Source organism: Liolophura sinensis, chromosome 2 (genome assembly GCF_032854445.1).
Source record: "Liolophura sinensis isolate JHLJ2023 chromosome 2, CUHK_Ljap_v2, whole genome shotgun sequence".
Lineage (NCBI taxonomy): Eukaryota > Metazoa > Mollusca > Polyplacophora > Chitonida > Chitonidae > Liolophura > Liolophura sinensis.
Window position 1 is genome coordinate 10,750,624 of NC_088296.1, and position 23,941 is coordinate 10,774,564.

At 39.5% G+C, this 23,941-nt stretch overlaps 1 protein-coding gene across 1 annotated transcript in view; it reads left to right on the forward strand.

Moving 5' to 3' along the window:
- The first annotated feature begins 3,196 nt into the window (after positions 1–3,196).
- LOC135462723 (atrial natriuretic peptide receptor 1-like) overlaps positions 3,197–23,941 on the forward strand; it is a 398,590-nt gene continuing 377,845 nt past the window's right edge. The window contains 1 exon segment of the mRNA XM_064739947.1: positions 3,197–4,054. Within this exon segment, the coding sequence (XP_064596017.1) occupies positions 3,277–4,054 (778 nt within the window). The 5' untranslated portion in view covers positions 3,197–3,276.

Here is a 23,941-nt window from a genome sequence, read left to right on the forward strand (position 1 = left end):
ATCGTTAGACCATACAAACTGTTTTTTTTTTAAATTGCGGTCCAGGGCTCGTATTAATTAATCAACTGAAGATTTAATTCATAAACTGCAAGTGCTCAAATTGTGGATCAAACTCTGTTCTGTTGTATCAAATCAGTGTACAAATGTTCAACTTCTTAGAGCAAAGGTCTTAGAATTTAGCTGTGTTGTCTGGAGATATTTGACAAACAATGGCCCGGGTGCACTCCAGCGCCATGTCAGAATTTGCTACCTTCCCATTTATAGGCTAATGCTAAATGCCCTTGATGTAATCTGGTCATGGTAACGCCATGTCTAGTTTGACAGGCGAATCTGTTTTACGACCTACTTTATGGGAACCCAAATCCTTTAATCTTCTAATCATCCGTTGTAATTTAGCATGTGAAGTGTTGAACTGCGGAGGTCTTGAACCTTAAAGCCTATTCTTTTTTAAATAATAAATTTTGGCTTGGCTCAGTAATAAACACTTATATAAACCGAACCGCTATTACTTCATAACCACCAGAAATGCGCCGAAGGGTTAGCCAAGCTGTGTCTCAATATACTCTCTGATCTCCGAAGGTCGATTTTAGCTCTGCAGTCTGCGCTGCTAAGCTCTTTGCTATGCGGCCACTTCCACTGATGGCAAACAGGCTTGCTTAGTATCGATGCGTTCCGTTAGCCCGTGGAGGACTATTCGTGTCTGGTCTGCCGGCGTATCTTTGCTCTAAACACGCGGCTAACATAGTGGTGCTCGGAGTTGGCCATAACCCTCTTGGAAGCATTGGATCGTCAGACGAAACTTTGATTTTGACTTTTGCCTACTTCTCTGTTCCAGATATCCTGGCGTCTCGAGGAATGGAATCTTACCAGGACCGTGCAAAGGGGTTTGCCAAGCAGCACGATGGAATGACCTCTTAAACGAGATATACTGGGCGGGAGAAAAGTCAGCGTTTTGTTGTCGGCAGTGCGAGTCCATACATAACTCCAGGCCAAAGTTCTACGGAAGCCACGATTGACCACTCCGACTTTTTGCATTGCGAGGATATGACCGCCCGCAGGAATTTTTGCAAAACTCGACATTTCGTAAAATATTGGCTTCGGCTGAAGAGGGCCGTTATTTGTTAAGCCCTGGAAACCTGTTGAAGGTTATGCTATTTTTTATGTAAGATATTAGTCAGGATTTCTCGGCAGTGGGCCACAGGGCGAATACTGAACTCTGGCCTCCAAGTGGACGTATGCTGTTTTACCGGATAATTGAATTTGTTCGTCTTCTTCAATAATAGTGCTACGTCTGGTAGAGGTGCCCTTAAGCTACTGACGACCGAAATTTTACATATTATATTACCTGGACTTATAAGAACCCAGGTTTTTCGAGTGGTATGGTAAGTCTCTCTGTAGCGAAAAAAGGCTATTAAAGCAAAAAAAAAAGGAATTCTATCGTCATAATAACTTGTGCTGGACGCAAACTTTGGGCCTCATAGCCTCGGGTTACCTGTTTTACACGAAGGCTAGAATGCTTAATGCACGTGTTGTTGTTGTTGCTGTACGAGAATGGCCATACCAATTACGATAATGGGGAGGAGTCTGACCTAAGCACGGATCGACGGGCACAATAGAGAGGTAATACTTATCAGTGCGCTTTGAAATCCTTGCTCTCTGGTGGGACTGAGAAAAAAAAATCCGATTGGCGATTGCTGTTGAAGACCGTGCCTTTTGTTAGCCTTATTCCCATACCTAGCTTCTCCGTGACACCAGGTGACGCGGCATATTCCCGTCTGCCAAGACCACATGTGCTTGTGTTCTGCCTTACCAGTCCGCAGAGTTAGGCAACATCACTGTCGGGGGTTATCGATAGCCAACAGGACACAAACCAGTACCTATCAGCTCTCAAACCACCACGATTGTTATTAACAAAAATCTTTGCTTTATAAGAACGAAAATAATTTGTTAAGGATTTCCATGGAAAAAGAAACGAAATTGAATACAGTTTGTTAACAGAGGACTGACGGATGTAATCCTACCAGGCTATATCACAGGTTGCGGATTGTGTGGATTTATACGTTTCATTTGTGCACAAATGTTCATTTAATTTGCCGCTTTCCGAAGAAGGTGTCATTTATGGGCTTCGATTTCGTTGTGACCATTACACATCTATAGCTATCTGAACCACAAGTCATGCAAATGTCTGCGTCGTAGAGTCAATACATGGTTCGTCGCTGGAAACTTACCAATGCTAAGGAATACGTATATATTTCGGATTTGGAAGATTGATTTCCTAACGTTGACCTCGTGTTTGTTCGCAGACACATGTGTGGTGATAGCCGCAAGTCTGAATGATTTAAAATATTTCCAAACATAGAAGAACGAAGATTCACTGTGTTTAGACAACTCATTGCCACGAAATGGAATAATACAGGAAGGAATCTTTTCAGCAAAAGAGTAAGCCATTCTTGTCAAAAGTGATGAATTGTGGTCAAGAATACATAAGGATATGGAAACAAATGTGTTTTCCTGACATGTGAGTATATTTACGAATCCCCTCACGGAATAGATGTAAATATTTGCGAATACAATCGTAAAAGGTTAGCCTACCTCATTTTAGGTGATTCCCCACTGAATGCGTCTCGATTTCTGGAACTGCTTCGTATCAATAGGTCTAAAGCATCAGCGTCAGGATTAACAAATGTGCATCGGTATCTGAATACCTATTTGTGATATTAAGGGATACCACCTTCGGATAACAGCGTCATATATTCCATCCTACGATCCATGATTGATTTAGGTCTGTTTCGCGTCCTCCTGTGTTTACGGAGTTATCTGCTACGTAGGATTTACCTTCAGCGTTGTTGTTAATCTATGTTCATTTGCTGTGCTTAACAAAGCTTTAAATGTGGTAATGACTGGATGCTCTATGTACATGTAAAAAGTATAAAAAGTATCTGCAGCCATAAAGAGTATTATCATTCCAATTCGCAATTGTTGCGTCTTTCTACGGAAGAATGCACGCTAATTATTGGGTGAAACCAGTTCCATTAGCACACGTGATTCCTGTGAATTGCATCTTTACTACGTTCCTTTGAAGTCAACCATAATCTTTGCGCCATTACAACACGGAATTGTTATCTTACCTGAAACTGTACAACATTCCAAAGAGGGGTAAAATTATAATTGCTTTCTGCTTGTGCGTCAACAGGAGGAATTTATTCAGTATAAGTGAATTGTCTCAAGCTATTTCATACAAGTTGGATAGGTGATACCGGAGCGTTTCCAAACAATATGGATTTACATATGGATCTCCGAATGGGATTGCGTTACAGGAAGGCAATGCATGTGTCAATTCTTGTGGGTGCATGTTTGGCAATGTTTTTACCACGGGCATTTGGAGGTACAAATTATACCGTAACCGTAGGCCAAAACGCAACGAAACCACAAACGCCTATTAAAATAGCAATACTATTACCAAATCGGGATCGACGATTGTTTTCAATACATCGTGTATCGCCTGCAATTTCCTACGCAATAGAGACCGTGGAAAAACGACGGCTTATTCCCTCCGTGAAGCTATCGGTGAAATACGCAGATTCATGGTGTGATATCGCGCTTTCTATGAACGAGGCAATTAACTTCTACATGCAGAAGGAAGTGAATCTTTTCCTGGGCCCGACCTGTGATTACGCCGCAGCGCCTGTGGCACGACAGAGCAAGTTTTGGAAAGTGCCCATGGTAACCGCAGGTGCCATGCATCGCGATTTCGGCATCAACAAAGTCTTCAGGTACACCTACCTGACACGAATTGGACACAATATAGGATCTCTCGGAGGCTTCTTGGTTTCGGTTTTAACCAAGTTTGATTGGAGTAAAATTTTGCTTGCTTACGACCCCAAAGGTCACCAAGATATAATGCACCAGTACTGCCATATTACCATGGATGGCTTGCATTACGCTCTGAAGGAGGGCTATTCCGAATTGAACATTATTCCGGACTACTCAAAGTTTGACAAACTTTCGGATATTACTGACAGGATGCCCAAAGTGATTGGCAACGAATACGGTGGTGAGTCCAGTTCTATTTTTATCCCATCCCTCATGCATTACCCTTTAGAGTCAGCGTCTTCCATGCCTACAATTTCCCACAATTTTTTAAAATTCAAAATGAGACGCCTAAATGTCCCTTTGGAGGCTATTTTGGAAAGATTGTTTAATACAGGTTTGGATGTATGGACTGTGAATTAGACAATTTAGCATTTTTCTATACATTTTACGTCTTATTTTACAGCTACTATGCATTTTCCATTGCAGGAACAAATTTCGAATTGTAATTATACACATTTTGTTTCCAGGAAACGATATGCCTATTTAGTGATGCTCACATACACCTCTTAATGAGGTTACAATCTCTGTACGCGCGCGCGTGTCTTGTAATTATCTACTCTGTCATGATGTGACAAAACACACACTCTTATGACGTCATGGCAACGCCACGCGCTCAAAAGGCATAGCATACGATAGGAAAATGCAGTAATGAGCCCGCTCAACACAAATGCAACACTATTGGGAAGCTCCCATTTGCGTAACCGGGTTTCGCATGTTTTTATAACCAAGTGCTGACAAAATGAGGCGTGATAATCTGTAACCGTAATCTGACTTATACGTGACACAGCTCACTGAATATCACAACAGTTATGTTTTTTCTCATTGCATAATTAAAGAAAGTACATTATACTGGCTACGCAGTTGAAAATGCATGTGTTTTGGCCGCGAAAGTTTAACTAGGAAGGCAATATGCAATGAAGTTTTTTCAGGGCATTTTCATTGACATTTAGTACTGTTGCATAATGCATGTTGCCAAGAACTGAGTTCCTCACAAATATTTGCATACCATGAATACCAGCCTTAATTTGTCTAGTATATACCTGGGCAACAAAATGTCCCGCAATACAGTTAGGTGTACCTCTACACTTAGGTATACTGGTAAAAGTGTACCGCTACACTTAGGCATACAAGTAAAAGTGTACCGCTACACCTACGTATACTGGTAAAAGTGTAACGCTACAGTTAAGGACATTGGTAAATGTTTACCACTAAAGTCAGGTATACTAGTAAATGTGTACCGCTACAGTTAAGGACATTGGTAAATGTGTACCGCTACAGTTAAGGACATTGGTAAATGTGTACCTGTGTACCGCTACAGTTAAGAACATTGGTAAATGTGTACCGCTACAGTTAAAGACATTGGTAAATGTGTACCGCTACAGTTAAGCATACTGGTAAATGTGTACCGCTACAGTTAAGGACATTGGTAAATGTGTACCGCTACAGTTAAGCATACTGGTAAATGTGTACCGCTACAGTTAAGCATACTGGTAAATGTGTTCCGCTACATTTAGGCATACTGTAAATGTGTACCTTTACAATTATATATTCGGTTGCTAGCGCTGTTGTTTACCACGGAAAAGTTTTTAGTTTTTTGCTTAGGCATTTTCAGGTGCGTGTTTTAAAACGACATAGCTCCTTTATAAACACAGTTCTGCGACATTTAATTTTGACAGATTGTTGCAGATAAAGTCTTACTTGCTAAGTGAACGATAAATACAATGATGTTCTCAAATGTATGGTCTAGTTTTTCTGACCATTTCGTTAAGATGCTGGAAAATAAATACGAGTATCTGATGTTCTTTCTAATGGTGGCTAATAAAATTAAACATATGAGCCGATTTGTAGTTTTACTAAATTCATTAAGTCAGGACAATGAATCGCGTGACATCCCTGATTCCCTGTAATGCACGTCTTATGGCAGACACCGTTCCACTGAACTTACAATTTTGCGATTTTTTTCTTAAGTTAAACATCATTGTAAGCCTCAGACAAAATATACAGAGCATACGTGCAATCCCTGTGAGTTCTGCGCCACAAATCAGATGTGACATGAAGCCGATCTCATTTCGCAGGCCACTATTGTTTTTCACAATGGATATTTCTTGCTCTATTTGTCTAGATATGCTGTCAAACAAAACGCCCGGGAGCAAATGGATTTACGGTAGACAGTAAATAACAGATATGAAAAAAAAAACATATGACAACAGATCTGTAGTGAACTAAGCACAAGATTAAAATACAGAAGAGGCGGGGGTAATGTTTCTCGACGTTATCACGACAAATGACGAGTATTTCTTACTCTGAGGAATCCAGTCACGCAAAGGTAGAACTGAACACTCCATGCTCCTCGCAAAAGTATTAGTCACTCTCCTGGAAATAATTTTTACTTGTTACAAGACGACTGCCTTGTTCTTCCAATTTACTGGTTTTATTTTAACTGAAGCATACCTCCATACGATCAGCTTCTTTTTGCATCAATAACTAACTAATTTATCCTGTAACAATAAGGACTTTTCTTCATTTATTAATTTTTTATCGCAAATTTCATTTGTGAATTTAGTATCTTGGGCATAAGTAATTGAAAAATATTTCTGGGTTTCTAATATTTAAAAAAAAGAAATGCTGTGAATGTATGAATGTATAGGCCACATTAACTGTACATTAACTTTCGTGCATTTGAGAATTTTATGAGTTACATATATATTAACTCAGTAATCTAATAAACAATTGGTGAATTGGCATCAGTAGAGAAACATGGTTATTTTGGGTCAGTTGATTAAAATACATAGTTTTATACATACACTCTTGGCATTTAGGACGATTAATAAGTAATAATAAGGGTTATTTAAGCATAGCATTGCCTCAAGCCAGTTGTTTTTGTGCAGTTCTTGTATACAACATTTTTGCATTTTTGTTGGGAAAATTAATCAACACATCCGATAAATTAATTCTACCTCCTTTCTGAAAGCATATATTCCTCTTTCATTTTTTTCTGATGCAATTTTAGAACAGGCCAACGGCCTCGTGCCTGTGGACTAGAAAGCTGGCCGTAAGCTTCAATAACCATTTACCAGTATGTGACTTGAACAGTCTCCTCAAGAAAAGAGGTAATGGGAGACAAGTAGTACATTCCTGGCGACCTCAATGTTTTTCCTTTTTGCCAATATTGCGTGAGAGTGCTGGGTTTTTGCAACACATTTAAAGGCACTCATCACAAAACGTCATCTCATCACGAACATTCGTTCAAACACGTTGTGAAGAACAACATACGGCAAACTAAACTTCTTTCAGTCGACATATCTCACTTGTCGAAGGTTAGCTGGATTAGTTCTTTGTGACGTGTTTTTTTTTTAGCTTTTCCTGGAAGCCTTTATTTCTGGAGTGTCCTCAAACGTTCTGTTAAAGGCACCAGTTCGTGGACAAGGTACCTAAGGTCTGATATTGATCGAAGGCTGTCTTGAGTTTGTCAAACCTGTGGCACGCGCCAAGAATTTTCTGAATCCAGGCATCGCACAAGGGCTTGCCAAATGCAGCATGTGTGAAAAGTAACCATGCTTTTTATACTTGGAAATCAATAGTTTTAATGACACCTATCAGGTCTAAAATAAACAATATTTAAAACAACAGCGTTCTTGTTTAAAAAGATTTTGCGTAATAGCACATTATTTTGTATAGTTTCCCGTCAACATGAATTGGTATTTCAAAAACTACGACCGATTCTCTGTGGTTCGACCATTCATTGTTAAAGTTTATATTCACCGACTTTGGTTCAAGGTGATGAGTAAGTCATGTGGAAATTTTAACCAGTTACGCTTGAATGGCTTGTGGTTTCATATTTACATATAAAATGTGTGTATGGGCCCCAGAGGTTTGGTGATACAAAAATTTTACTTCTCCACCAACTGTTGCCTTTCATAAGTTATGCAGCCAAAGAACAAAAAGATGCATATGTCAATTACGGAAATGCAGACATATCTTGGGCTATCTCGTGGATATTGTATCCCATACCAAAATCTCTAAGCTCAATCTAACCCCAACGGTCTGCTAAACTGTGCCCACACTTTTTCGCTTCACATATCAAATGAAGTGACAGGTGATTTACGTCCTTCCAAGATGACAGAGCAAGCGGCTGTTGACGTTTACACATTTAACTAAATCTCTAAGTTCCGTGTCCAATTCCTGATTGATTTAGCAAGGCCTCAACAAGAGAAGTGTGTGAAACAGATTCTAATTTGATGAAACCTAAAACTGGTTCTTTTTGCACTTTTACATGGGACCTGTCGCAGAGTTGTTGCTTTGAAGCGTATAAATCTAGCTGTGTTTGCTTGGGACTTTCTAAATATGGGTTATTTTTATCTTTGGTTGATTGCCATCTGGGATACATTAATATCTCCCTTGGAGAGCAATAAAAGATATGTGTTACATATTAAGGGACTGGTTAGCCACGTGAAATATAAATTCAGCCCATAATTACAGTCGCATATGTTGCCTTAAAACGGACGTACAGTGGACAATGTTTAAACATTACAGCTATACCCAACCCCATCGGAAACGTCCGAACCGGATGCTTGTCGTCGCATCCCTCGAGAATGGGTCCAGTTTGTCCCCGTCCTTTGTGAAATGGTGGAGAATCCAGATTTTGCTTCATTAATACGGACAATAATATCTAAACCGAGAGGTTCGTTACGGTATATTGCTAACACAAGTCATGAAACCCGCCGCAACTGAACCTAGTTCCGCCAAATTGATATTCCCGGGAGCCCTACTAATATAGTTATTAAGTCGAGAGTCCAGTACAATACTGGGCCTCTGTTTCACTCTTGATTAGGCTTTTGGTGTGTCTAATTTACCCGAGAAGACTACAGACAGATTCTCATGACACCAGGTATTTTTCAAACTCATACCTAAGACCATGTATGATATACCAGTATTTATGGAGTCTTCGTGGCCGAGGTGGCTTGCACGTCAGCGCGAAGCAAATAACCAAGAAGCTTATCACTAATGCGGTCGCTGTGAGTTCAAGTCCAGTTCATGCAGGCTTTCTCACCGGCCTTACGTGGGGAGGTTTGCCAGCCACCTGTGCATGGTCGTGGGTTTTCCCCGGGCTCTGCGTAAGACACAATCAGATAAAAAAAAATAAAACAGTATTTAATTACACCAATTGTGATTTGAACTTAATATTATATAAACTATTGGCCTTACGTGGGAAGGTCTGTCAACAATCTGCGGATGATCGTGGGTTTCCCCCAGGCTCTGCCCGGTTTCCTCCCACCGTAATGCTGGCCGCCGTCGTATAAGAAATATTCTTGAGTATGGCGTGAAACACCAATGAAATAAATAGATAAATATGAAAAATTATTCAACGGTATTTTGAGGACAATTTCTGTTGATATTGATATAAAATACAACATCATAGCTCGCGAGTAAAACTACAGCGGTGACTAAACTGTGATTATTGTCACATGACTAAACGTAAAATGGTAATTTCTGGCTGCTTGTGAGTTTATCTCAATTAGGGTTTTATTCCAACTGGTATAAAAATGTTTAGATTTTTCATTAAAAATCATAGCAAAACCTTGCGATGACACGAGACTTATATCACAAAAGTCATGGTAGTAAACACAAGATATAACAAGCAAACAAACAATTCTTCTTATGCTAGTCGATTGAGGTTTTCGAAGTGAAGAGGCACACACTCCAAAGACCTTGCCACCAGTGTACGTTCTTTGCCAGCTTGAGTACACATGTACTAGAGTTGCATGTTTATTAAAGTTTATATTGACATTCAATCCTTTTTCCATGGATCGTAATTTATCATGATATATCCGTATACTCGGACATCATATATTTATGAGACAACGTCTGGAAAACACCTCGTTCCCTATAGCTTTTGTAGGGACAGATTATGGTCCATGTCAGCTGGTATAAGGTTCATACAGGGAAAACTACCGACTGTGAATTTTCGCGGAAGCCGAGACTGGCATTCATAGATGAACGACTTATTATTCGTTATCCAAGTGAAACCAAACACTGTATCTATATACATATATCCGAAACGAACAGTTCAGTATTAAATTCTGCACTGTATTGACGAAACATATACATTTATGTAACAATAGTTATCAGCAGGTTGCAGAGATGTGTAAACATATGCATTACATTTACACGAACATATACGCAATAGTATTTTGTTTGACATGTTTGACCGACGGCTCCGTGTTCAGCTTGCCATAAAATGACCCGAAGGATGTAAACATATTTTACACCCATCTTTGGAGCTCAGCATGACGTAAATCGTGTAATATTATTCAGCCCGGTACCAGTGAGTTTTAGCCAGATGTATCTTATAAAACACAAACATTTTCTCACATCCTGAAATGAATGTACAATCCTCTATTCACAGAGCTAAATTAATGCACTTTAAGACACGATTTAAGTTGTATGCCTGACTTAAAGACATTGGCTGAAGGAGAGAATGGCAGGTTTCACTTTCTTATGTACATACTAGTTTTACTAACGTCATTAAACGAGTGTCCATATGTCTGAAGGTAGATATGACATAAATCTATGTTTACCGTCTTGTTTAACTTGAAAAAATGATATACGAGTTTACTCTTAGCATGTTAGATAGACCGATAAATCTGCCAGACATGACATAGTGACCTCACACTTGGATCCGTCAACTGCTTATTTCCGAACGATATTCCCGTATATACACACACAAAAAACACACAATAAAGTTGGCAAGACCCTAATTAGATTCCTTGACCTTTACTGATGTCCAGAGGAGCATAGACGGAGTAGAAACATATGCGAATCAAACTACAAGTACTTATTATCCAAGTCGATGACGTATATGTAGTGGTTCAGTTGAGTTTTAGCCTATTATTATAAGACCACGCAGTATCTGGATTACTTAGAACCATTTTTTCTTGTAGTGTATTAAGCACACATAATCTATGTTTGCGCAGTACTTGTCGGATAGAGCTGAGCTGGTATGATCAAGGTCAAGAGCTATGTGATGTCATTATCAAGAGCAAGTGTGTGCTCTAAAAGTCATCGTGTACAAATTTGTTCCTCGACAATGAGTCTCTCAACACTCACAATTTCCATAAGTTTTTATTAAATATATATATATATATCTTTGTCGGCATGTTCTAACGTGATTTTGAAAGCTCGTGCGTTAAATGTATCACCGGTTTGTAGATGGCGCTACGCCTAGTATTTCACACAAACATCCCTGCAACTGACAACTGACAACTGACTGAATAATGCTGAGGAACAATGCCCAATAAACTAAAACCGAAGTCACACTAAGTTTAATCCAGCCCAGTTTTTAATCCACATATGGGTACTCGTGGTAGGGTCAGATTAGATTTGTCTCGTGATCTTATGTTCATTTGAAAAAGAAGTTTGCAAGACACTACCCTGAGTATCAATCCGTTGCTGCAACACAATTCCAAACGTACAATTACGGCTTGCAATCTTTGAATTCGATCAGGAGACAAACTGAAAAACGCGCGCCTGAAAGCGGCAGGGTTGTATGCAAATGTTCATGTTTCTTCATTGTTTAATGTTTTTATCTCTCAGCGCCATTATGTATTGTTATTATTTCAAACGGTGACAGCCAAAAGTTTGATTAACTGATATCTAATGTAATTAATGCAATTAAACTATAGATTTATATCCCCTTTTTATCCGGTAAGGTTTTGAATGAAAAGACTTCACGTGCCCCATACCTGTCAGGCCGTAGGTTGAAGAGCAAGTCGGACAGAAAATAAGGACTGGTCTGGATTTGAAGCTTCAGAAAGGAAACATTCCACCATGGCTTAGAAGTTGGCAAGGGGCACAATACCTTTTCTCTTAATTTGACAAATCCTTTAAGGAAGCAAAAAACCACAGAAAGAATAGAAATAATCGAACGGCGTGACAACGTGAGCGCATTAACAATGGATACCCCAGATTTCAGTTTTTGCGATTTTAAAAGCCGTTTATTTCTTTGTTCTGGTTTCCATATATTTAAGACAGGCGGGTACATCTTTATGTACACTATAAGAAAGCGTCCACAACCAAGTCTACCGTGCCAGGTAATCGGACTAAATGTGTCTAGAAGTACGCTTTAAATGTTGAAAGAAAGTAGCTAATCGCCTTTATAGATGATTCCTCTAATTACCAGAAGACAGAGGCAGGAGTGTTTCCAGAAACACACGGTCCAAGTTTCCAGGCGCAAACAGCCTTTCTTAAACACATTAAAGGGTGGCATTCCCGCCCGTAGACTCCGCCTCTGGTTTTTGCAATTAACGTAAAATGTGTCTCGCCTGTGAGTTAATTAGGGCCAGTGACTTTCTCTGGGGCCTGCTAAGTTCTTAACGACACGGAGTGAGTGAGTGAGTGCTTGGGGTTTAACGTCGTACTCAACAATTTTTCAGTCATATGACGACGAAGGAATCATTAGGGTGCATGTACGTGTAATGTGCCTCCTTGATGCAGGACGGATTTCCACCGCTCTTTTATTTAGTGCTGCTTCACTGAGACGACTTACCGAAGGCAAGTAAGCTGCCTCGCCCGAGCCATTATACTGATACGGGCCAACCAGTCTTTGCACTATCCCCTTCATGCTGAACGCCAAGCGAGGAAGTTCCAACTTCCTCTTTTAAAGTCTTAGGTGTGACTCGACCCAGGATTGATCCTGGATCTACCGGTCCCGAAGCGGACGCTCTACCAACTGTGCTATCCGGGCCGGTCATAACGACACGGAGCTGATGTAATTAAAATACGGATGGTAAATACAGAGTTTATTTGGAAGACAAAACGGATCCTCATAAAAAAATTTAATTACATTGCCATAACGTGTTGAAATGTATGGAAAAATATGAGTTTTTTCTCTACGTGGCAAATTCGAATGTATCCCTCACAGATATGAATATTTTAAATTTCAACGCTGCATTGACCGTAGCTGTTTAGGAAACCAACAACTTCGACGTCACGAGTTCGAGAAACCTTGCTTTACCCTTTTACATTTGGTTGTCGGATTTTTCTTTGCACTGAGTTTCCAAATGGTTCATGTCTGACAATACACAAAATACACAAAAAATGTAAGTCGTATGCAGTAGACATTAAGCGAAGGAAGCAAAAAATCAGATCTGTTGATTATCGTTTTGTTTTATTCTGCGAGTCAATCCGTTTGCCCACAGTAATGGATTACACCGTTAATTTTACATCTGTCGCTTTAGCCCACTAACGGGATGCCAAAATTCCCAAACCCTATTTGCTCTGATGCCCATGTTTGCTAAAACATACAAGAATTACGAAGTTAGTAAAAAATTCCACGAGTAACTATAAACCTACTTAGACAAATGCGAAAATAGACCATGAAATCTGGTATGTGGCATTTGTAAGCTAAATATATGATTGTTTTGGTTTAACTAGCTCAGTTGCGTAGAATTTTATTGTTATTTTTGCATATTGGTTATTTTACGCCCTGATGTGTCATAAGTGGACCGGCAACGAGTCGGTGCGATTACTAAACACAACTTAAAGGAAGTTGAAAAGATGTTGGCAACCACGTGTATATTGGGCGATTTCAATTTGAATTAAATGTTTTTTTTTCTATAAAACTGTTTATGGGATAATTCGGGTTAGTTTTGTACATACCTCGCATTTACTTGTTCTGGTTAGGCTTTGTCAGCCGATCTGTCAGTACGAACAACGAATTCAGAAAATCTGTCAGTCTCAAAATCAATATATTCATGTCAACATCACAGTACTACTTTGAGACTTAAGCCTTAAGTCACGCTCGAAACGGGAAAGAAATCAGATTGTGGTTTATACGTTGTTCTGCAGTAAACACGCATTGTACGAATTTTAAACTCTCTAAACCGGAACATTTTAATGTCTGAATGTATTTGAATTTTCAAAATAAGTCTTAAGATGTTTGATAAATACGGGTCCAGGTATTTGCCTTCCTCTCCGTTCGTACATGTCTTTCAGCAATCTGCGGATGATCGTTTGGTTTTACTTTGTGACAACTTTTTGCATGATGGTATTTTTGAATTTTCGGCCACGACTGCTGCCATAATGTTTATCTGATGATTGCTGCAGAATTTGCGGCCGAAAGCTGCCAAAATAGTCCTATCTGTTTTGGTTTTAGCTAAACCTCTCCACGGTTGAATATACTCAAGGCTAAGGCCATTAGTTTTGCCCCGGATTCCGCCGGTTTCTTCCCACTCCAGTACTGGTCGCTCTCGTTTATCGTGAACATTGAGTGTGTCACTAAAGCTGAATTGTTTAATAAAGTAGTTTTCCAGAAATGTTCTACAATTATTTCAAAAATTCTACACCGCTTATCAACAAAATAAATAGCAAACAACCGTTAGTACCTAGCCATTCATTTGATGACGACAATTTGCCATGTCCTAGCTATCAAGTGTGACGTCAAAAAACCGTGGAGCTCTCCCGTGCCGTTGGTATTAAACAATGTGACAATGCGAAAATACAAACAAAAACGCCTGATACTCAACGATCAGCTCTGTTCGGTGTTCAAAGGGCCGATGTTTCTTTTAGTTTGGCGTTCGGTCAGGGCGATGTTCGTGGCCACAAGGGTGGTGTTTTAGCGGCCCTGCTCGCCCTCGTCCTGCATGGGTGTACGAATTTGGCCTAGCTGAAATTTAGCGAACATCTGATTGATAACAGATCGTTTCATTTATATTTTAGGAAGATATTTTCGTAATAAATCTGACTTTGTTGAGGAAAAGTAATGCAAAGTCAGGATATGTTTCTTAATGCAATTACTCTCCCAGTTCGGTTTTCTTGCTAGCTTACCCTGACAAGTCTATACTGCAGTATCCTGCCCAATATCTTCGCATTGTGACACAGGCAGATTTTTTTGACATGACAGATAATTCTCACGTGACACTTTAAGTGCTATTGATTGGTCAAGTTCATAAATGCTTCTGCAACATGGCTACTCAGAGTGAATTGTTAGTCAGTGCCATATCCCCAATGCTGAACTCCATCTTCTCGGCTTTTAAAACTTTAAACAATTTTTTTTTACATATTTTTGTGTGATAACTGTGTCCTATATACTTCCTTCCATGTATATCTTGTGGCAGACTTTGTGTTAAGTCTGTAAAGTTTACCTGAGTATGGCGTATAACACCAGTCAAATAAATAAATACACCATGTCATGACTTCCGTGTGTGTACCATCCTCATCCTGTGCTTTTACTGATAGCATTGCTTGCCCAAAATGGAACAAATCGCTTTTGATCGACGTCAAGACACAGAAATTACTTTTGTGAATGGCCAGTATATCAGTCTACTCCACGCTTTCTCCGTCAAAGTTACACGTAAGTATGATTTGGAGGGGAATTAAACGCCGATTCGGCAATTCAAGGCGTCGACAAAGGCGTGGATATTCTCTGACTTTATGGCTTGCAGTGATTTAGTGAGGGTTCTTGCGTATTTCATGCCTTACAACAACGCCTGGCGTGGTTGTAAATTTTGCATTCCGCACTGCTCTCTGAAAACATCTGCGAAATGTCAAGATGTATTGAGTCTGTTACCCCCAATTCTTAGAGGATTTGCATGGTTTGAATGTAGTTGATTAAAGAAGCCGTTTTTCTCGTACACCACACGCACGTTTTTGCTCTAATGACTAAAAGGACCTAGTGTGGTAAGGCGGGGGAATCGGACCCAGTGCACGAAAATGTGCACCTCAAGAAGCGAAACTGACTATAGCTGTGAGTAACAGCAACTGACACACTGAAGATTTACAAGATTTTACTTCTTTTTTCAGTTCTATTTTACCTGCCTTTTACTGTTATATAACAAGAATGTATTGAAGCAATGTAAATGTCATAAAATCGAAAAATTGGTAGCCCGCTTCAGTCACACTGAAATATCGTTTTTGCATTAGACACTGTAGAATGGGGAAAAACACTGCACCACAAACGTAACTTCTCAAAAATCTTTTCGGTCAAATGACGACGAAGGAATCCTTAGAGTGCATGTAATGTGCCTCCTTGTTGCAGGACGGACTTCCACCGCTCTTTTATCTAGTGCTGCTTCACTGAGACACCTTAGCCAAGGCAAGTAATCCGCCTCGCCCGATCCGTTATACTGATACGGGACAACCAGTCGTTGCACTATCCCCTTCATGCTGAATGCTAAGCGGGGAAGTTACAACTTCCTCTTTTAAGGCCTTAGGTGTGACTCGTCCCAGGATTGATCCTGGGATCTACCGCTCCCGAAATTGACCGCAGTTATGTGCCAATCCATTAAATACATGTATAACGAATGTTCATCGTTATACTTCCGATACGCATATCATGTTAGTGATACCTAGAGGATCGCATGTGCTCTCCACCAGGATTCTCGTATGATTTCGCTATAGTTGCCACACCTACGTATTACCATGGCTTAACAATTATCTACTGTGCTTCATGATTTATTATAACACTTATTTAATGCAATACGATCTATGTCTTTACTCACACCTAAAGTTTGTTGCCAGAGAATATAAAGTAACCTCACAAAGATTCGAACTTTTCCTTGAGATACAACCTTTCTCCATTGTGACTCCGTTAGTTTTACTATGAAGGATGACTGACAGATTATGGCAGAAAAACGGATTTGAAACTTTTAAGTATGACAACACTGATCAGATTATAAAGTTTATGCTTTATACATGAAGGCAAAAGTTAACCAAAACGAAACTTTGACAGCACGTAGAAATACACACAGGAAAGTTTCAGTAAAGGTATTTTTGTAGTTAACATTGATCTTTAAACTGTAAGTAACAAACACAGCGCCTCTTTTGAACGAAAAATTGGCGTTTTTGATCGAGAGTGCATTTTTGGAGGGTTATTACTAAGCAACCATCTCTTTTATGGCATTGTAATTTCCATGAGTGTTTCGACCAAGTTTTATACTTCTGATTCGGAAATTTACAGAATTGTACTGGGATTTTGAAATTTGTACTTTCTTATCGCACCTCTCTGAGGCCGATTCTCCGCCTTACCATACTAGGTCATTTGTATAAATACACATAAACATTATGTATTTGTTCGCAGAAAGTATGAATAATGTGCAGAAATAAGAAACCTTCGTTCAACTAGGCCGAAAGTATGAATTAATTATCTTTAACACAAAGTCTGTCTTATGTGTGATGCTTGAATGTGTTCCGGTATTACAAGAGAATGTACTGTTAGAAATGACACACAAGTTATATTAATTCTACATCGCTGACATGAAATTATGTTGAATGTTGATAGTTTTATGTTATGATACCAGAATACATTCTAGCATTTTCAGACAAAATAATCTCATTTCATTCTGTTAAATTTAACAGATAAAGTAATAAACTATCAGACACGGATCTGTGCTATTTATGGTTTTAAAATGATTCTTAAGTTTGAAACAGCTATAATGCGACCCGCTTTAAAAATCTTAGGAACTTTATTACCGGGCTTAAACAGTAACACGTGCACAGCCGAAGATAAAATTTAGTGAAAAGTAATTGCTATTCTATGATAATATCGAAAATATCTCCCCTATCACCTCATTAAATGAAGAACAATTTGAAAATAGCACTTTCAGCTGTTTTTGAATCAGCCATTTTCCAAATGTATTTTTTTCTATTATTGTATTGGCGGTAGAGGGTATCCTTTAAATATAAACGTACTCTAAAAGTTCTGTCCTCTCTTATGGTCGATGATGGTGACAGAGTTTATTCTGCTTTTGGTAATATCTTCAATTTAGGATGTTGATGCGGAGGGGAAAATTTGACTGTAAGGCCGAATTCAGTGAGCCTGTCCGGCATTTGCTTTTCAGGCTTGATATTTTATCACTACCTTTTGGAGTAGCAATATTATAAAAACAGGGAAGCCTGACATAAGGAGGCAGTGTGATCTTCTCCTGTGGGATAGACATGGGCCATTACGGACGGCACAGTTTCACGACAGGTTAGATCTGTTGTGGGATTTCATTCAGTTTCTGGCTAGAGAATGCGACAACTTTCCTCTCTTCGTGAGATGGATGACCGAGTCTACACAGCTTTACCCCACTCAAAGTACATAGTTCAATTTTTGTGCGAAGATAATCTGGTAAGAAAGAGAATGTGTCTGACACTTATTGATTGACTGATTGATTGGTGTTTTACACCGTATTCAAGAAGAATTCACTTACATGTATACGAAGGTGGCCAGCATTAGGAGGAAACCGAGCCTCTGTGTCCTGGGTCTTAGCTTGGGTCTTAGCGCTCATGAATGGGATCGATGTGAAATAAGTCCAACTCACACTGACTTCTCCAATCATATGCGGGAAGATCTGCCACCAACCTGTCGATGGTCGTAGGTCTCTTCCGGGCTCTGTCCGGTTTCTTCACACCATGCTGCTGGTCGTCGTACTAGTGAAATACTCTTGAGTTCGGCGTAAAAATCCAATTACGTAAAGAACATTAATAAATAAACGCATGACCATGTTATCAGTCTTATGCTTATTAATCGGTTTTACTGTGTTATCTTTCTTATGCCTTGCCGTTTAACATATTGTCACATTTACTTTAAAGTGAGCAGGGTGTATATATATATATATATATATATATATATATATATATATATATATATATATATATATATATATATATATATATATATATATATATATATATATACATTGTGTTCTGTCAATTCCATTGTGTTTATGCACGAGGAACAATACAGCAAAATTGTCACTGCGATGCTTGAACCGCATTTTGTTGCCGATATTGTCCGTATGGTGCATTCAGAAATTGAATAGCCTTAATGAATCTTAATTTAGCACCAGACGTTCTGCACACGACCTAAGGCGATTATGCCGTCATTTGCCTTAAAGCTTTGCTAACCCAGGCTAAATCGTCGACAACAAAGACATAAATCATGTACAAGTGATAACGTTATTTGCGAACTGATTACTTTATAGCTAAAGACAAAATATTTCTAATCCAATGCATCAGAACCCACAAAGGTCGTGATGCCCAGCTAGTCTTCTGCTCGAAGAACACAAATCATAGTAGCAATTCCCTGCAATCATGCTGAGGCCATTTCTTGAATACGTTTGTTATTAAATTAAGGAACTTATACGAGTAAACCAAAGAGAAGGCACAGCTTTGAACAGGTAAGTGCAACATCAGACGTGACGTGATAATTGTTCTGGTGTTGTCTTTATATTTGCCTTACCTTCTTTCTCAGAAGGCCGATATCCGGTTCGGTTCTTTGTCTCAGACCGTTAAACTGCCTCGGACGTCTCAATGTCAAGGCGCGAATTCGATTTCTCTAACAGACCGCACACCCATAAACAAGTCTCCGGATAAAGGCTGCATTAAACGCCCAATCTCATGGAGATTTGTGACCTCCTAACGAGTAAGTCAAGGCGCTTTTGCAATATGTGTCTCTAACCGCGTCAGTAAAGCAATATTTATTGTCTGTCTGATTAACGCCACCTTACCTCACCTTAGGGTCTGCGGCACCATATGGTCCGCACCGCTCTTCAGTATTTGAATAGCTCTTCTTATAAGTCTCTTTATCGCTTTCTCCCCTTAAGCGAAATATACGAGCTATTACATAAATGATAATCAACGGATCTCTTTTATAACACAAAGCCGGCGGAGTGCCACCCAGTGGTGTGTTTCTCGCTGTCGGATTGTGACTACCGATACCATGTATTTGTCATAGCAGATATTAATCTAAATTAAAACAAGATCGGTAATGTCTAGAAAAACAGGAACAGTGTCTGAGACACGCCTTGGGCTATTTATATGACACGCCATAATCTTGCCAAGGCATTTCTGCTTTCACATGCTACCGTTTCGGAGGCCTTATGGTCAGAGCGTCACCCTCGAAGTCGGTAGATAAAAACTCAGGTCGGGTCACACCAAAGACTTTAAAAATGTAACCAGTTGCAACCTCATTTGGGGCTCAACCGGACTGGTATATATATATATATATCGGATATATATATATATATATATATATATATATATATATATATATATATATATATATATATATATATATATACCAGTCCGGTTGAGCCCCAAATGAGGTTGCAACTGGTTACATTTTCAACAGCACATTTTGCAATTATCCATGAGTAAAAACATTACAATGTAATAACCCAGGTAAAAGTAACTTTCGCATCCAGTAAAGCTAAGGCTGAACTTTGAGAATAAAACATTGCCAACAGATGCGTTGTATTGAAAAAGCACATAACAAGATCGAGAGTTTGTGAAATCAAATGCCATGCCGTTGCTTTCATCTTCTGTTCGTGAAAAGGACTAATTTGTTATTTATTTTTATCGGAATGATTAGGTTCGAGTTGCAGCTGTTTTTGCTTCATCAGCCAGAACTTTTTCTACATGGTTGTTGATATATTTTTTGCTTCCTCCCAAAAATATTTTCCGTTTGAAACACCCAATTGCTGTGTCAGTGGTTAGCAGGCTATCTTCATTCTGTACCAGTTATGCAATATTCTGTCTTCAAAACGTTGGTAGTAGGTGATGACATACTTACACCCACATACGTCAAAATGATGTGATGTTCTACATCAGAGAGCGCTGGCTGCTATGGGGATGTATATATGAGAAATGTATGTATGAGAACTTTATTTTTTAACAGTGCCGTTCTTCGCCTTCATTTTGACTACGCCAGATACTGCCAGTATGGGAAAAGGCAGAGTGACGTCATCAATTCTCTCAAGCACAAATGTGAACAACAAAGCAGTGTTCGTGCTAAGAGAACTGGTGGGCCTAATTTGTGGCATTCCGATTGCGAATATTTTCGATATCTCGAGGCATGGTTATAAAAGTGTGACAGAAATTTTATCGTCTACTATCAGAATTCCCCAGATTATATGTAAGCTTCAATCAGTTCAAATTTACTTTCTCGCATAATTATATATTAGATCGCAATCTTACACACCCAGTGTATGCTCGTGTAGTAATCAATACAGAGTACAACCAACATGACTCCCATTGGCTAAGAGATCTAACGCTGTTACACGTAAACTTCATGTAACACCATCACGAAAGATCAACCATGCCACGTATTATTTTTATCTATGAAAATAATGTGGCTCAGCCGGCAAGAAAGAGCAATCGCTAATTGTGATGTAACGTGTTTTTTTTTTAATATTTGGTTGCGATTTTTTAAAAAGAATCGATAGCTTTGACATTACTACAAACGCGTTTAAGCGGGAGAAACAACTCGGAGCAGTTGATTCTTGAAAAAGAATTGATCCAGCGCTCCGCGCCTTGTCGATTCTTTTTCAAGAGTCAACTGTTCCTCGTCGATTCTCCACTACGTATTGCTACCTGATGTTGTATAAATGAAATATTCTCGAGTACAGCGTAAAACTGTATTCAAATAAAAAAGCAAATAAATAAATATCTTTTTTGCAATATGTAATACTAAATACTCTTTCTTAATTTTCGGTTATTCCAAGGAGCCATAAAGGCTGACATCCCGCGAATTTATTGTTTGAATGTCAGGTTATGGAGATAGACAAAGAGCTGGCCAATACAAGGCTACTCCACCGTGAATTCGTGACTTATCAGTGTTTAGCGTTTTTAGAGTCAGGTGATGCAGTATGTCTTTTGAATGGATGTGCCACAACGCTAACTCGTTCTGACAGTATCTCTCTGCGGCTTAAGACAGCGTTAAAACGGAACCGCGAACAAACAGAAAAAGAAGCATTTCGTTCAAGGTTAGAATCCGTACCGTTACAAACATCCAAACCATACCATACACCAGACAATATAATTGGTTATTGTATTATACATCAAAAGTTCATATAGAAAAGATACATATAGGGTTAAGTTCTCTTAGCCGTATTCATGGACAATTATATGAAACACCGCCAGTCGGTCTCCTAGCAATAACAGACAACTCTGTGAAGTAGCTTTGGTATACTGTTCTCCCTGATATAATCGTTTTTCCATGATGACAAAAAGCATGTTTTTCAGGCCACTGCGTTCTCCTTCCAGCGTTGCATTGCCGGCCTTCCTGGCATGTTTGCAGATCTCCCGCCTTTGTCAGGACAGAGGGCGTGTTATACCCCTCATTATTGGCTATACATTGGTCAATTATGGAATTCGCACTGAAAAGGTCACATCTGGGCATCAGTGTCGTGCCTGATTGTCTGGTACGCGAGGCTAGTCAGGGACGTACTTTAACCCAATAATGCATGCCTTTTAATAAAGCCCGCCTTGTTTGTATACGACCCTCCGGTCTTGCAGCTTAATCGCCCGTGAAGGACGCCTTTCACGTCTCTTCCTCTGGCTTGCGCATGAATAAGCTAATAAACCACTTGATCCTGAAAATCAAACGTCTAACTTCGGCTATATCCGGTAGTTTACGGTCGAGACATTTCCGGTGTCGTTTCCGATCGTCTCCGAAGCTCGCTCTCGGAGCCGATTAACGGCCTGATTACGCCTTGCGCGTCTGCCAGCCCGCCACACCGATTTTCCGATTAGTGTCCTCATGCCCTTGAAATCTGAACATCAAGTCAAACACTGAATTCACTTCTAGAAGATCTGGAAATCAAGAAATAAATTTATAAGTATAAGCTATATTCTACCAAACGCTTGATCTGAGGTGATGCCTCTTGATGGTTATCAAGCTGCGGCCTTAAATCAGGAGATTTGCCAAATTCCTGGCGATGGGGCTGGTGTTTCCGAGGTCTGTTCAGTTTTCTCTGCTCACACGTCAGATAGCCAGCATGTTAGTGGAACAGCATGTAAGTGGGTTCGGCAAGGAAAACATATCCAATAAATCAATAAAGAAGTGAAGTCGTGTGTTTCACCAGCATACATATACAAGTATTATCGTATAAATGACTTCAACATGAAGAGTAAAACGAGATTAGCAAAGACACTCTGATAATTGCTACTATCGTGGGTTATTCCCGGACACTGCCTGATACCCGCCCATCATGATGCCCCTCCTATCGCTTAAGTCAAATATAACTGAGTACGGCGTAAAACACCAATGGAATAAAGAAATAAACAAATAAAAGACCTGTTTTCCACATGGCTAACATGTACTGTCTGTCCATGAAGTAATTTCTTAAACATCATTGAGATAGGATCTACATACGTACTTAATCTGAATCTGCAATTGGATATTTTTAAACCGCTAATGCGGGGCCTCAATAGCGTGTCAGTGTGGCACAATGACCCAGGAGCCTCTCGCCAATACGGTTACTGAGGGTTAAAGTCAAGCTCATCCTGGCTGCCGTACGTGCGTGCGAAAGTCTGCTGGCAACCTGCAGATGGTCGTGGGTTTTTCCTGGGTTCGGCCCTGTTTCCTCCCACCATAATGCTGGCCGTCTTCGTATAAGTGAACTATTCTTGAATATGGAGTAAAACACCTGTCGATCAAATAAACAAGCAATATGTGTATGCACATTTGTGTGTTTACCACATCAAAATGTAGTTAGGATTGTCTGACGGTAAATACTCTTCTTTCCTTGGCTTCATCGTGAAACTGTCACAAGATTGGACCGTCATGCTGTTTATGAGCAGGAAATAGCATTGTCACAAGCTAATACTGAAGAATACTGTTCTGAACGTTGAATAACTCGCAAGATGGCAGCAACGGGGAACCATCCATCCCGTGTTTTTTTTCGATTTCGGAAGGCTGCTAGAGGAAAATAGTTTTGTTTTGCCCGTAAGGCACTAACTGACATCAGGAGTTTCTACTAGTCACACGCCTATATTTCTCTATTTAATACCTGTGAGAAATCTGGTTTATATCACGTCTAAAAGGGAATACGAACAGAATCCCCTTTTAATAAATAAGTAAGTTTCTCTATTTCAGAAAGCACTGCCTTTGTAAAATTACAAACCACATTTATGCCGTTTAGTTATTGGTACACACAACTTCGTGGGTACTAAATTTAACTTTATGTCCCCCATATCTCATTCGTCTCCGTCCATTTTGGAAAATCTAGTCCCAAGCGACATTTATTAGCAACCGGTATTGACCGGAAACGTGGACATGTTGCTTGTTCGTCCAATCAGCGAAGGT